Genomic DNA, 12,758 nt, shown 5'->3' with positions numbered 1-12,758 from the left:
TTCCTGCAAGGACTGTGCATCGGAGTCATGCGTTTCTGCAATTGTGGAGTCTGTCCACGAGCTTGCTGTGGAGTCTTGTGACACTGGAGTCACGTCTTGTTCATGCAAGGACTGCGGTGTGGAGTCTTGCATGTCTTCTTTCGTAGAGTCGGGAACCCTGAGCGGGGCGTGGACCACGCTCTATGTGGCAGCAGGCCGCTCTCTGTGGGCTTGTACCGCTTTCTGTCTCTTAATTTCAGGCTGCAGCATCATCCTGCACTGATGAGTTGGGACGATATATCTGCTGGGTTGAAGATCCTCAAATCTGAAAAATGAATCCGCATCTGCGTCGGATTCAATGTGAGGGTCGCCAATGTGCAACACGAAAGGTTTGTCCGAGTCGTAGTCGTCTAGGACCATGGAGCTGTCATTGGGCTCGCGAGGTCCAGAGAAAATGTAAAGGTCGGTATCAAAGTATTTGAGGTCGGAATCATCGGTTTGTATGTAGGTAACTGCTTGTTGCAGGGTTCTTCAGAGGTTAAATTCATTTCCTGGTTCAATTTGAGGCATTGTGCTGTCATTCCAGGTGAAGGAAGGTTGTTTTACAGCTTTAAAAGATTTTTTCTTTGATTTGGGACGTTTCCGCTTTAAATTGGATTTGGAACGTTTCCCCTTTAAATTGGTGTGGTCTGGGGCCTCTGACGTCATGACGCGCGTGACGTAGCACGTAGGAAGCGATTGCGCATGCGCAGATCGCTGTTCCTTTACCGATGGCCGTTTTCTTGATTGCGCATGCACGGCATCTCGCGCATGCGCAAACGAACCTTCCGGTTCTGCGCACTTCTCGCGCAACTGCGCTAGTGTAGTTCCTTTAGCAAGATGGCCGCCGACCTCGACCCAAATCACTCTCTGGTCCGGGATTTCGGCCTCGAGGTGAGTACTGGTGCTTCTCTTACCTTTCCTTGCCGATTGGAGTGTGTTTTCCTCACAGTATTTGCCGAATTTGTCCAGGACTGCCTGGAAGTCGTACCTGTTTTGCCCCTTGGAGAACTTGAATTTTTTAAAGATTCTTCTGCTCTGGCACCGGCGATGGTGAGGAGAAACTCTATTTTTTCATCATCGGCCAGGTCTTTAAGTTCGGCTGCCACCAGGAAGAGTTCAAACGTTTGCCGGAATATCTGCCAGTTTTCGCGGAGATCGCCGTGGTACTGGAGCTGCTGCGGAACCGGGAGCTCGAACATCTTGCCTGGGTATTGCTGGTTGTCACTGTACGCTGAGGTATGGCTATCTGGATTTAAGCAGTTCACTCCTGGTACCATGTTTTGTTATGTTTCCTTTGTAACATAAGCGGCTTCCTTGTGTTGCATTTGTCAAGGAAGGTCGAGACGTGAAAATAACTTCAACTCATTTATTTACACTATGTACACTTTTATAACTTGAGTTCGACACTACTGCTAATCCTATTATAGCTACCTAACTGACTAACCATCTGCTGTCTTCCACGTGGTGGGTGTAATATTGAATCAACCTGTGTCAGTCCTCACTGACTGTCTCCACCGGCCAAACGGGCTGATCATGTGTGTGGTGTCCTTTATGTATGGGTTGGTGTAATGCCCCCCTGTGGTCGTGTCACCTCCTTGTGGATCGTGAATGTCCATTGGTCGCCTCCTATCTAACTTATCTATTGGTTGAGTGTGTGTGTGTGTGTGATGTTTCTGGTGCTCCCTCTAGTGTCTGTCTAGCTTACATGTATTTACAGTGATGCACATCGCCACAAACCTGACACCGGTGTGTCTCAATTTTCCACCAAGTAACTGTAGCTAAATTTGTACAGGCAGGTTTGATTTGAGGGAGTGAGGAACAGATTTGGATATTCTAGGAAGAGGCTTGTGTAAAAATGTAGACTGATGCATCATTGGATCCAAACAATAAAGAGATAAACTCGGATTAATAAATGAAATAGTATTGGTTGTTCAATCAGCTCAGACTTGTGTCTCTCCGGCAACCCAAAGAGAATAATGTTACTAATGCTTACCTCAATAGTTCCAGAAATGTTTTGTCTCAATGGCACAGCTTCTAGTTTGAATATTTCAGTCATAATGTGCAATTGACAATTGATTAAAAGGACGAGCACAGTTTAACAACGTGCTGCAAACCATTGCAATTATATAGGAAATAGCTGAACCTTGTATCCAATTATTGAAGCCATGAAGAAATGTTGTTCAGAGTTGCGGTTTGAATTGTGATTTTGTGAATCAATCTCTGGCCTATGGGAGTCAGTAAGAGGTGCATGGTCAGTAAAGGGAGACTTCAGCCTGAGTGAGGCGGAGACTGAGTGAGTAGATTATGGAATTCGGTGCGTGGGGCGAAAAGGGTTAGGTTTACTGTAAGAAGTAAAGTGTGCTCAGTGAGGGGTTTGGTGGAAGGGAGGAGTGGAGGTGTAAATCAGTATTATTAGAAACTGTGGTTTATATCGCTTGTAAGAACTGGGCTTTATCAATATTGATTTAGATTTATTGTCACGTGTACCGAGGTACAGTGAAAAGTATTGTTCTGCATCCAGTTCAGGCAGATCGTTCCATACATGAAAAACATAGGACATTACATAGACGTCGGGCGAAGCATAAGGCATACAGTGCTAGAGAAGATGCAAAGATAGTATTGTAAAGTTTACTGGCAGCTCCAAAACTTTAGGCTTTATTAATTATTAATTAATTGACACATTTTGGAGATGGGAGGGTTGTGCTGTGATTGCAGCAAGTACCGGTGTGATCCAGGGCAAACATATCTGCAGTAAGCGTTTGCGGTTTGAGGAATTGCCGCTTTGGGTTATTGAGCTGGAGGCTGAGCTGCAGACACTGTGGCACATCAGGGAGGGGGAAGGTTACCTGAACACTTTATTCCAGGAGACGGTCACACCCCTTAGGATAGGGTCTTCTGATTTGGCCAGTGGTCAGGGACAAGAAGGTGTGACTGCAATGAGGCAGATAAGAGGACCCAGAGGGCAGGAGTGCTGGCGCCTTGACCCTTGCAATTAGCCAACAGAATTGAGGTTCTTTCAGCTTGTTTTGATGAGAGTGGGGGCTGCAAGGTGGATGAGATAACTGACCATGGCACCGTGATACAGGACGCCATTCAACGGGGGAGAGTAATAAAGAATGGTAGCATGGAACAGTATAGTGAGGGGGATAAACACTGTTTTCTGCAGCAAAGAGCCAGAGTCCAGCCAACTGTGTTGCCTGTCCAGTACCAGGGTTTGGGTCACCTGTTTGGGGCTGGAGAGGAACTTGCAACTGGAGGGGGAGGACCCAGTCATTGTGGTCTATGTAGGTGCCAACAACATGGGAAAGATGAAGCAAGAGGCTCTGCACAGTCAGTATTTGGACCTTCGTACTAAATTAAGAAGCAGAACCTCAAAGGTAATAATTCCTGGTGCAAATTGGCATTGCACAAACAGATTAGAGAGATGAATGTGTGGCTCAAAGACGAGCGTAAGAGAGGTGGGTTCTAGTTCATGGGGCACTGGCACCAATACTGGGGAAAGTGGAACTACACCGTTGGGATGGTCTACTCCTGAACCATGTTGGGACTGATGCTCTTGCGAGCCACATAACTATGGAATTAGAGAGGGTTTTAAATTAAATAGTGGAGGTAAGAGATCTATTTTGGGAAGATGTGGTAAAGAGTAGAGACAAGGCGAATGAGAAAAGTATTTTTACGAGAAATGGAAAATAGACAGTGACAGGAAGGGATGGAGAGTACCATTCTAACAGTAAATCAACAGATAAAAAGAATAATATGATAAAACTAAAATCTCTGTCTGCATGAAGCATTTGAAACAAAATAGATGACCTGAAAGCGCACATATAAATAAATAAGCACGATTTGATAGCCATTATTTAGATATGGCTGCAGAAGGACGTGGATTGGGACCTGAGTATTAAACGTTACAGGATATTTAGAAGGAACAGAAAGCGAGGAAAAGGTGGAGTGGTGGCTCTTGCTCTGGAGCTTGTCAGAAAGTCACTGCGATAATGGGAGATTTTAGTACATATAGACTGGGAAAGTCAGATGGACAAAGAAAGTGTGAATGAAGAGTTCATTGAATGTTTGCAGGATAGTATATTAGAATAACACATTGTGGAGCCAACTAGAGAGCAGGCTATTGTGCAACGTGATGGGATTAATTTATGAGCTCATAGTGAAGGGTAGCAGTGATCATAATGTGACTGAATTTTACATCCAGTTTAAAGGAAAGGGGAGTGGGTCCGAGATTGTTTTTAGACTAAAATAAGGACAATTATGAGAGCATAAAAGTTGAGCTGGCTAAAGTGAGTCTAATTAGATTAAAGGATAGGTCAATAGAAATGCTGTGACAGACATTTGAAGGGATATTTCAGAATAGATGCATTCCAACGAATAATAAAAAGTCCAAGGGACAGGCCCAGCATTCGTGAATAACTATAAAGTTTAAAGATAGTATCAAAACTTAAAGAAAACCGTACACTTATTCAAAGACAGGTCAGAAAATTAGACAAAATATAAAGAACAGCAAAGGATGACTAAAAGATTCATAAGGAGTTCTGTGAGATGCAGAGGTGTCTGGGTCTTAATGCATGAATCGCAAAAGGCTCATATGCAGGTGCAGCAAGTAATTAGGAAAGCTGATAGCATGTTATTGTTTGTTGCGTGGAGAATTAAACACAAAGGTTGAGAGGTTATGCTTTAGTTGTAAAGAGCACTAGTGAGACCACATCTGGAGTACTGCATTGGTCACCTTATTTAAGGAAGGATGTAAATGCATTGGAAGCAGTTCAGAGAAGCTTTACCAGATTCATACCTGAAATGGGTGAGTTGTCTTATGAGGGAAGATTGGACAGGCTAGGCTTGTGTCCACTGAATTTGGAAAGGCGACTTGATTGAAACATATAAGATCCTGAGGGCTCTTGACGTGGAGAGGATATTTCCTCTTGTGCGAGAATTTAGAACTCGGGGTCATGGTTTAAAAATAAGGCGATGTGGCAGCACAGTGGTTAGCACTGCTGCCTCACGGCACCAAGGGCTCGGGTTCGATCCCGGCCCGTGTGGAGTTGCACATTCTCCCCGTGTCTGCATGGGTCTCACCTCCACAACCCAAAAAGATGCGCAGTGTAGGTGGATTGGCCACGCTAAATTGTCCTTTAATTGGGTACTCTAAATTTTTAAAAGAAGGGGGGTTACCCATTTAAAACGGAGACGAGGCTAGAGGGTTGTGAGTCTTTGGATCTCCCTTCCTGAGAAGGCAGTGGAAGCAGATCTTTGAATATTTTTAAGGCCGAGGTGGGTAGATTTTTGGTAATCAAGAGTGCGATAGGTTGAGCACGATAGGTTATCGGGGGTAGGCATGATGTACCATCAATGATGATGAGAGTCGGAAGAGTAAACTGTGGCTTTAATCAGCTAAAAGACACCTTGTGGCAGCCGGTCCCAGAATGAGGGTCGGGCTGGAGGTTAGGTACCTTTTATACTTGAGCCCGAGGGACGGAGCCAGCAGGGACAAACCCAGACATGTAACAAATAGTAAGAACAGGAAGGACAATAAGTAAGAACAGTATGTACAATATAATACAGTGGTTCACCACAAGGCAATTACATGAGGTTGAGATTACTATCAGATCAGCCGCAATCTTATTAAATGGCAGAGCAGGCTCAAGGGCTGAATGGTTTACTCCTGCTCGCTCTTCGTATGTTTGTTCAAGTTTGAACAGTCAAAGTAGTGTCCTTTTTTTCTCCCGTCGACGTTTTCCCCCTTTTGTTTCCTGAAGCAAATGATATTATTGACTCAATCCAAGTGTGCCAATAACTGACAGCGACTTAACAAAACAAAGTGACCTTTTCACTTGGATTGAGAGTTGGTTCAATAGCAACTTGCATTTATATCGTGACTTTAACATTGTAAAATCTCCCAGAGCCTTTCACAGCAGCCCTGAGTGTGTTTAAAACTGTGATGATTTAAACGTCCCTGCGTTCTCGCTAGTGGTTTGCAGGAAAGGTCTTGACAGTACAACAATGGCAGTCCATGGCAAGGAAATTTACTGCCAGTCCTGCTATGGGAAGAAGTATGGGCCAAAAGGCTATGGATATGGACAAGGAGCTGGCACTCTGAGTATGGACAGGGGAGAAAGACTGGGCATCATCGTTCAGAAGTAAGTGTTGCTGCGCCAATGTTCTGGATGTAACATAAAGCTGGAGAAAGTGCAAATCAAAGTAATCTCTACAGCTTCTGAAGATCAAGAGGTTTTTTAATGATTTCAACATTCATTAAATGCTTCAATGCTGATTGGGAGAGTGCCTTCGATGGCAAGGCCAGCATTTATTAAACGTCCCTGAGAAGGTGATGGGGGAATCGCCCATTTAGCTTCCTAGAGTTGAGCTTCATGCAAGTTACTGTAGCATTGAAGTCGTGCATAGACTCCGACTGGATGCAGGCCTTCAGGAATTTCTTTCCTTTCCTTTCCTTTCCCCACGTTGAAACACACACTTAACTGGTTGTAAAGTGGCTTTGCAATAAGCTGTGGCTGTGGAAAGATGCAATTCTACTCGCATCAGGAATTTCCTCACCCGTTCTTCTCATCAGCCTCTGGTGGCGGTCACCCAGAAATCCCGTCAGGATAGGATTTTTCTGGCATCCGTCGGTCAATTTGGTAGAATTCCAAGGAAATTGCTGGCAGCCATGTCACTCCAGCCTTTCCTAAAAAAGCAGGAACATTTTGTTCTTTATTAAGTATTCTTATTTAATATACCAATGCTGCACAGTTCAGATCTCCAAGTTATAAAATGGATGCACAGGAAAAGATGTGTATTTTAAAAAGAAAAGATCGACAAGGACAATAGCAGAACTGAGGGGTTGTAACCATCAGGAGAGTCTGAACAAACTGAAGTTGTGTTCTCTCGGATAATGAAAGGATTCAAATCGGGAAATATATTTCTACCTATAGCAAGATCAGAACTTGTGACCATCGATATCAGAGAGTCACTAATAAATCCAATCGGGAATTCAGGAGAAGCTTATTTTCCAGAGCGTGAAAAGAGTATGGAACTCGCTCCCACAGGGACTGGCTGAGATGAATAGTGTCAATAAATTTAAGGGGAAGCTGAATAAATGCAAGAAAATGATGACAGGAAGAGGAGGCTTATATGCAGCATAAACACTAGCATCGACCAGTTGGGCTGAATAGCCTGTTTCTGTGCTGAAAGTTCTGTATAATAATTGTGATACAATTAAGTGACCAAAGAGAATATATATTAATGGGGTTTGGGATGGAAAGGCAGGATAATGCACTGTGTAGCTGTTAGTGTTGAAATAATGACTTGTGTCGACTCTTGGTTGTTTAACTCCATAGTGCACAACCTCACCGGCCAACAACCAACGTAAATACATCCAAATTTGCCCAGAAGTTTGAGGGTGTGGATAAATGTTCCCGGTGTGGGGATTCTGTTTATGCTGCAGAGAAGATTATTGGTGCTGGAAAGGTAAGGATTTGATTGTCTTCAACTTAATAGATGTTGCAGTATGTCTTCATTACCTGTCAGCTGTGACTCCGGGTGTAACACTCTCACCGCTGAACCAGGGGTTCCACCACAGACTGCAGCATAATAGCCAATGTGGGTGTACCTTCACCACGGGGACTGTAGCGCTTCAAGAAGGAATCTCACCACCACTTTTCTCAAAAGCAATGAGGGATTGGTAATAAATACTGGCCTAGCCAGTGATGCCCACATCCCATATATTAATTTTTAAAAACCGTCACAGTGCTAGTGCTGAGCTGCCGGCGGGGCCGGGCGGCGCGATGACTGGGCTGCCGGAGGTGCCTTCTTTCAGATAAAACCTGAAGCCACATCTGTCCCGTAAGGAATCCCAGGAAATTATTCGAGGGAACCCCAGTGTCCCAAGAAACACTAAAAACTGAAGATCCAGTCATTTATTTAATTCTTGTTTGTGGGATCTTGCTGTGTACAAATTGGCTATTGTGTTTCTGATATTACAACAGTGGCTGTACCTCAAAGTACCTCAATGGTTGTAAATTTCCTGAGGTTGTGAAAGGTGCTATAAAAATGCAGTTTGTCCTTTTCTATCTCTGAATTGATTTGCCTGGAACACAACTTACAGCCCAGAACTCTGGGAGCAGGAGGAGGCCTTTCAGCTCCTCGTGTCTGCTTCACCAATTGTCTAACAGTTAGAATATGGCAGTTCATCCTCACCACCTATCCTTGTTCTACAGAAAGTTCCAGATTCCCACGAATGAGTAATAGAGTCATTACGGGCCAGGAGACGACAATTCGGTCCTTTGAGTCTATGCTCGCTCCCCTGTCAGTCCCACACCCCTGCTCAGTTTATTTCCTTCAAACGCCCATCCAATTTCCTTTTGAAATAATTGATTGCCTCTGGTTCCCCCCCCCCATCCTCGTGGGCAGCGAGTTCCAGGTCATTGCCACTCGCTGTGTAAAAAAAGGTTCTTCCTCACATTCCCTATCTCTTGTCCAAAATCTTAAATCTGTGTCCCCCAAATCCCTTTATGGAAACCGCTTTTTCTTGTCAACTTATCTAAACCTGTCATAACCTTGCACACGTCTATTAAATCTCTCCTCAATCTCCTTTGCACCAAGGGGAGCAATGCTCGCTGTTCCAACCTAACCTTGTAACCGAAACCTCCAAGGGACAATTTAGCGTGTTCAATCCACCTACCCTGCACATTTTGCGTTGTGGGGGTGAAACCCACGCAAACACGGGGAGAATGTGCAAACTCCACACGGACAGTGACCCAGAGCCGGGATCGAACCTGGGACCTCGGTGCCATGAGGTAGCAGTGCTAACCACTGCGCCACCGTGCTGCCCTAGGCTTACATTTATAAGCACCTTTCATAATGTGGGAATGTCCCAAATTGCTTTATAACCAAATGACATATTTCTGACGTATAGTCAATGGTGTGAAGGAAAAAGGCAAAGTAATTGTTGCCATTTAATTACTGAAAGATCTTTCAGCTATTTCTCCCCCATCAGCCGTGGCACAAGAACTGTTTCCAATGTGAAAAGTGCAGGAAGAGCTTGGAGTCAACCACTATGACTGAAAAGGAAGGAGAGATTTACTGCAAGAGTAAGTGTCTTCCTCTTAAACTATCTATAATGTTTAGTAACATGGGAGAGAGGTGCAATTCACTGAAAAGAAACCAGCCAAAACACCACACCCTCAAACAGACTTCAAAAGAACATAGACAAGTTGGTGGAGTGGACAGATAGGTGGCAGATGAAGTTCAATGTAGAGATGATTCATTTTGGGACGAAGAACACGGAGAGACAATATAAAATAAGGGTAAAATTCCTAAAGCGGGCACAGGAGCAGAGATACTTGAGTGATATAATTGAACAAATTTACATTGGGAGGGAGGAGATATTAGCGGTTTTAGTGGGCTTAAAAGTGGATTAAATCCTCAGACCCAGATGAGATGTATCCTAACCTCCTGTGTGAGGTGAGGGAGGAGAATGTGGTACCATTATTTAAGAAGGGAAGTAGGATGTCTATGTATTTACATTGTGTATTTATCATATGCCCTATGTTTTTTCATGTGTGGAACGATCTGCCTAGACTGTATGCAGAACAATACTTTTCACTGTACCTCGGTACACGTGACCATAAATCTAAATCCTAGAATGAGTGTTTGGGCCTGGGATGTTAAGCATGGAAAAGGTAAAGGGGCAGGTGGTAAACCTTCTGCGATTGCATGGGAAGGTGCCATGGGTGATGAGAGAGGTATTGGGTATGGTGGAGGAGTGGACTAGATTATCCCGGAGGGAACGGTCTCTGCGGAATGCTGACAGAGGGAAAGAAGGGAAGATGTGTCTGGTGGTGGCATCATGCTGGAGTTGGCGAAAATGGCGGAGGATTATGCTTTGCATACGGAGGCTGGTGGGGTGAAATGTGAGAACGAGGGGGACTCTATCCTTGTTCTGGCGCGGGAGGTGGACCGCACGCTGTTGGGCCCTGTCAACAACTGTAGGTGGGAAATCACAGTTGAGGAAGAAGGAACGCATTTTCAAAGCACCACTTTGAAAAGTGGCCTCATGGGAACAAATGCAACATCATCAGAACAAATGTGACAGAGGTGAAGGAGCTGAGAGAAAGGGATGGAGTCCTTACAGGGTGTAGAGTGCGAAGAGCTGTAGTCCAGATAGCTGTAGGAGTCAATGGGCTTGTAATGGATATTAGTAGTTTATTGTTGGAAATGAGACAGAAAGGTCAAGGAAGGGAAGGGAAATGCCTGAGATGGACCAGGTGAGTGATGGAGGGGTGGAAACTGGAAGCGAAGTTGATGAATTTTTCCAGGTCCGGGCGAGAGCATGAAGCGGCACGAAAATAGTCATCAATGTACCGGTAAAGGGGAGGGGATCCGGGTAGGCCTGGAACAAGGAATGTTCCACATACCCCATAAAAAGGCAAGCGTAGCTAGGACCCATGCGGGTACCCATTGCTACACTTTGATTTGGAGAAAGTGGGATAAGTTAAAGGAGAAGTTGTTGAGAGATAGAACAGGTTCAGTCAGGCGGAGGAGAGTGGTGGATGGGAATTGTTCAGACCTCTTTTCCACCTTCTAAAACGCTTGATAGGTCACAGCTAGAGTACTGTGTGCAATTCTGGTCACCACACTATAGGATGGATATGATTTCACTGGAGAGGGTGAAAGGAGATTCGCCAGGCTATTACATGGGTAGGAGCGTTTCAGCTGTGAAGAGAGACTGATTAGCCTGGGATTGTTCTGCATAGAGCAGTGAAGGCTGAGGGGGGACCTGATTGAGGTATACAAAATTATGAAGGACATAAGGTAGATAGGAAGCAACTTCTCCCCTTTTGTAGAGGAGTCAATAACCAGGGGGCGCAGGAAATTTTGAAGGGATTTGAGGAGAACCTTTTTCACCCAGAGGGTGGGGGGATTGCTGCCTGAAAGGGTGGTGAAGACAGGAACCCTCGCAGCTTTTAGGAAGCATTTAGATGAGCATCTGAATCACAATAACATACAAGGCTACGTACCAAGTCCTGGAAAATGGGATTAACGAAGATAGATGTTTGATGGCTGGTGCAGATACTATGGGCTGAAGAGCCCCTTTCTGTGCTGTTATACATCCATAGTCTTGGATTTTATGTTCATAGATCATTGAGGAAGGTGGCAGGACAGATGGAGAGAGCTGTTAATAAAGCATAGTACTTTGGGCTTTATTAATAGAGGCATGAGTACAAGAGAAAGGGGGTTATGCTGACCTTGTACAAGACACTAGTTAGACCTCAGCTAGAATATTGTGTACAGCTCTGGGTGCCACACTATGGGAAGGATGTGAACACATTGGAGAGAGTGCAGAAGGGGTTCACAGGGATGGTTCCAAGGATGCAAAACTACTGTTATGAGGATATATTGGAGAGATTGGAACTGTTCTCCTTGGAGAGAAGAAGCAGGAGGAGATTTAATAGAGATGTTCAAAATCATGAGGGGCTGGACAGAGTAGACAGGGAGAAACTGTCCCACTCCAAAAAAGATTGAAGATTGAGAACGAGAGGGCACAGATTTAAAGTGATCATTAATAGATGTTGTGAATAGCTGGGGTCCTAGCACTGATCCCCATAGTACCCCACTAATCACTGCCTGCCATTTGAAAAAAGACCCGTTTATTCCTACTCTTTTTGTTTCCTATCCACCAACCAGTTTTCTGTCAATCTCAATACACTGGCCCAATCCCATGTGCTTTAATCTCATATTTTACGTGGGACTTAGTTGAAAGCCTTCTGAAGGCCCAAATAAACCACATCCGCTGGCTCCCCCTCGTCAACTCCACTCATTACATTCTCAAAAGGATTTCAGTAGATTTGTCAAGCATGATTTCTCTTTCATAAATCCTTGCTGACTCTGTCTGGTTCTGCCACTGTTTTTCAAGTGAATATGAATGAATGAATATCGTTTATTGCCACAAGTAGGCTTCAAATGAAGTTACTGTGAAAAGCCGCTAGTCGCCACATTCCAGCGCTGGTACGGGAATTGAACTGCTGGCCTGCCGTGGTCTGCTTTAAAAGCCAGCTATTTAGCCCACTGTGCTAAACCAGTCCCAGTGTTCTGCTGTTAAATCTTTTATAATGGACTCTAGTATTTTTTCTATTACCAACGTCAGGCTGTTTTCTCTCTACCTCCCTTTTCAATAGTGGAGTTACATTAACTGCCCTCCAATCTGTAGGAACTGTCTCAGAGTCTATAAAATCCTGGAAGATGACCACCAATGCATCTACTATTTCTAGGGCTACTTTCTTAAATATTCTGGGATGTAGATTATCAGGTCCTGGGGATTTATTGGCCTTTATTCCCATCAATTTCCCCAGCATAATTCCCCTACTAATACTGATTTCCTCTGTTCCTCTCACTAAGCACCATTTCTAATATTTCTGTGACATTATTTGTGTCCTTCTTTGTGAAGACTGAATCAACGTATGTATTTAGTTGGTCAGCCATTTCTTTGCTCCACATTATAAATTCCCTTGTTTCCGACTGTAAGGGACCCACATTTGTCTTATCAATCTTTTTCTCTTCACATACCAAGAGAAGCTTTTACTGTCAGTTTTTATCTTCCCCGCAAGCTTACTCTGGTACTCTATTTTCCCCTTCTTAATTAATCCCTAAGTCCTCCTTTGCTGAATTCTAAACTGCTACAAATCCACAGGTCTACTGTTTTTTTTTCTGGCCAATTTGTATGCCTTTTCCTTGGA

The 12,758-nt window shown here is 44.2% G+C and overlaps 1 protein-coding gene across 1 annotated transcript in view; it reads left to right on the top strand.

The window, feature by feature from the left end:
• The window catches only part of LOC140395919 (cysteine and glycine-rich protein 2), a 38,776-nt gene that overhangs the window by 7,402 nt on the left and 18,616 nt on the right, over positions 1 to 12,758 (top strand). The window contains exons 2-4 of the mRNA XM_072483965.1: positions 5,996 to 6,164; positions 7,362 to 7,491; positions 9,020 to 9,113. Of these exons, the coding sequence (XP_072340066.1) occupies positions 5,996 to 6,164; positions 7,362 to 7,491; positions 9,020 to 9,113 (393 nt within the window). The remainder of the gene's footprint in view (positions 1 to 5,995; positions 6,165 to 7,361; positions 7,492 to 9,019; positions 9,114 to 12,758) is intronic.

The sequence above is a fragment of the Scyliorhinus torazame genome, chromosome 19, assembly GCF_047496885.1.
Source record: "Scyliorhinus torazame isolate Kashiwa2021f chromosome 19, sScyTor2.1, whole genome shotgun sequence".
Taxonomy (NCBI): domain Eukaryota; kingdom Metazoa; phylum Chordata; class Chondrichthyes; order Carcharhiniformes; family Scyliorhinidae; genus Scyliorhinus; species Scyliorhinus torazame.
Note: the sequence above shows the minus strand (reverse complement) of the source record. Positions and strands in the feature narration are given on the sequence as shown.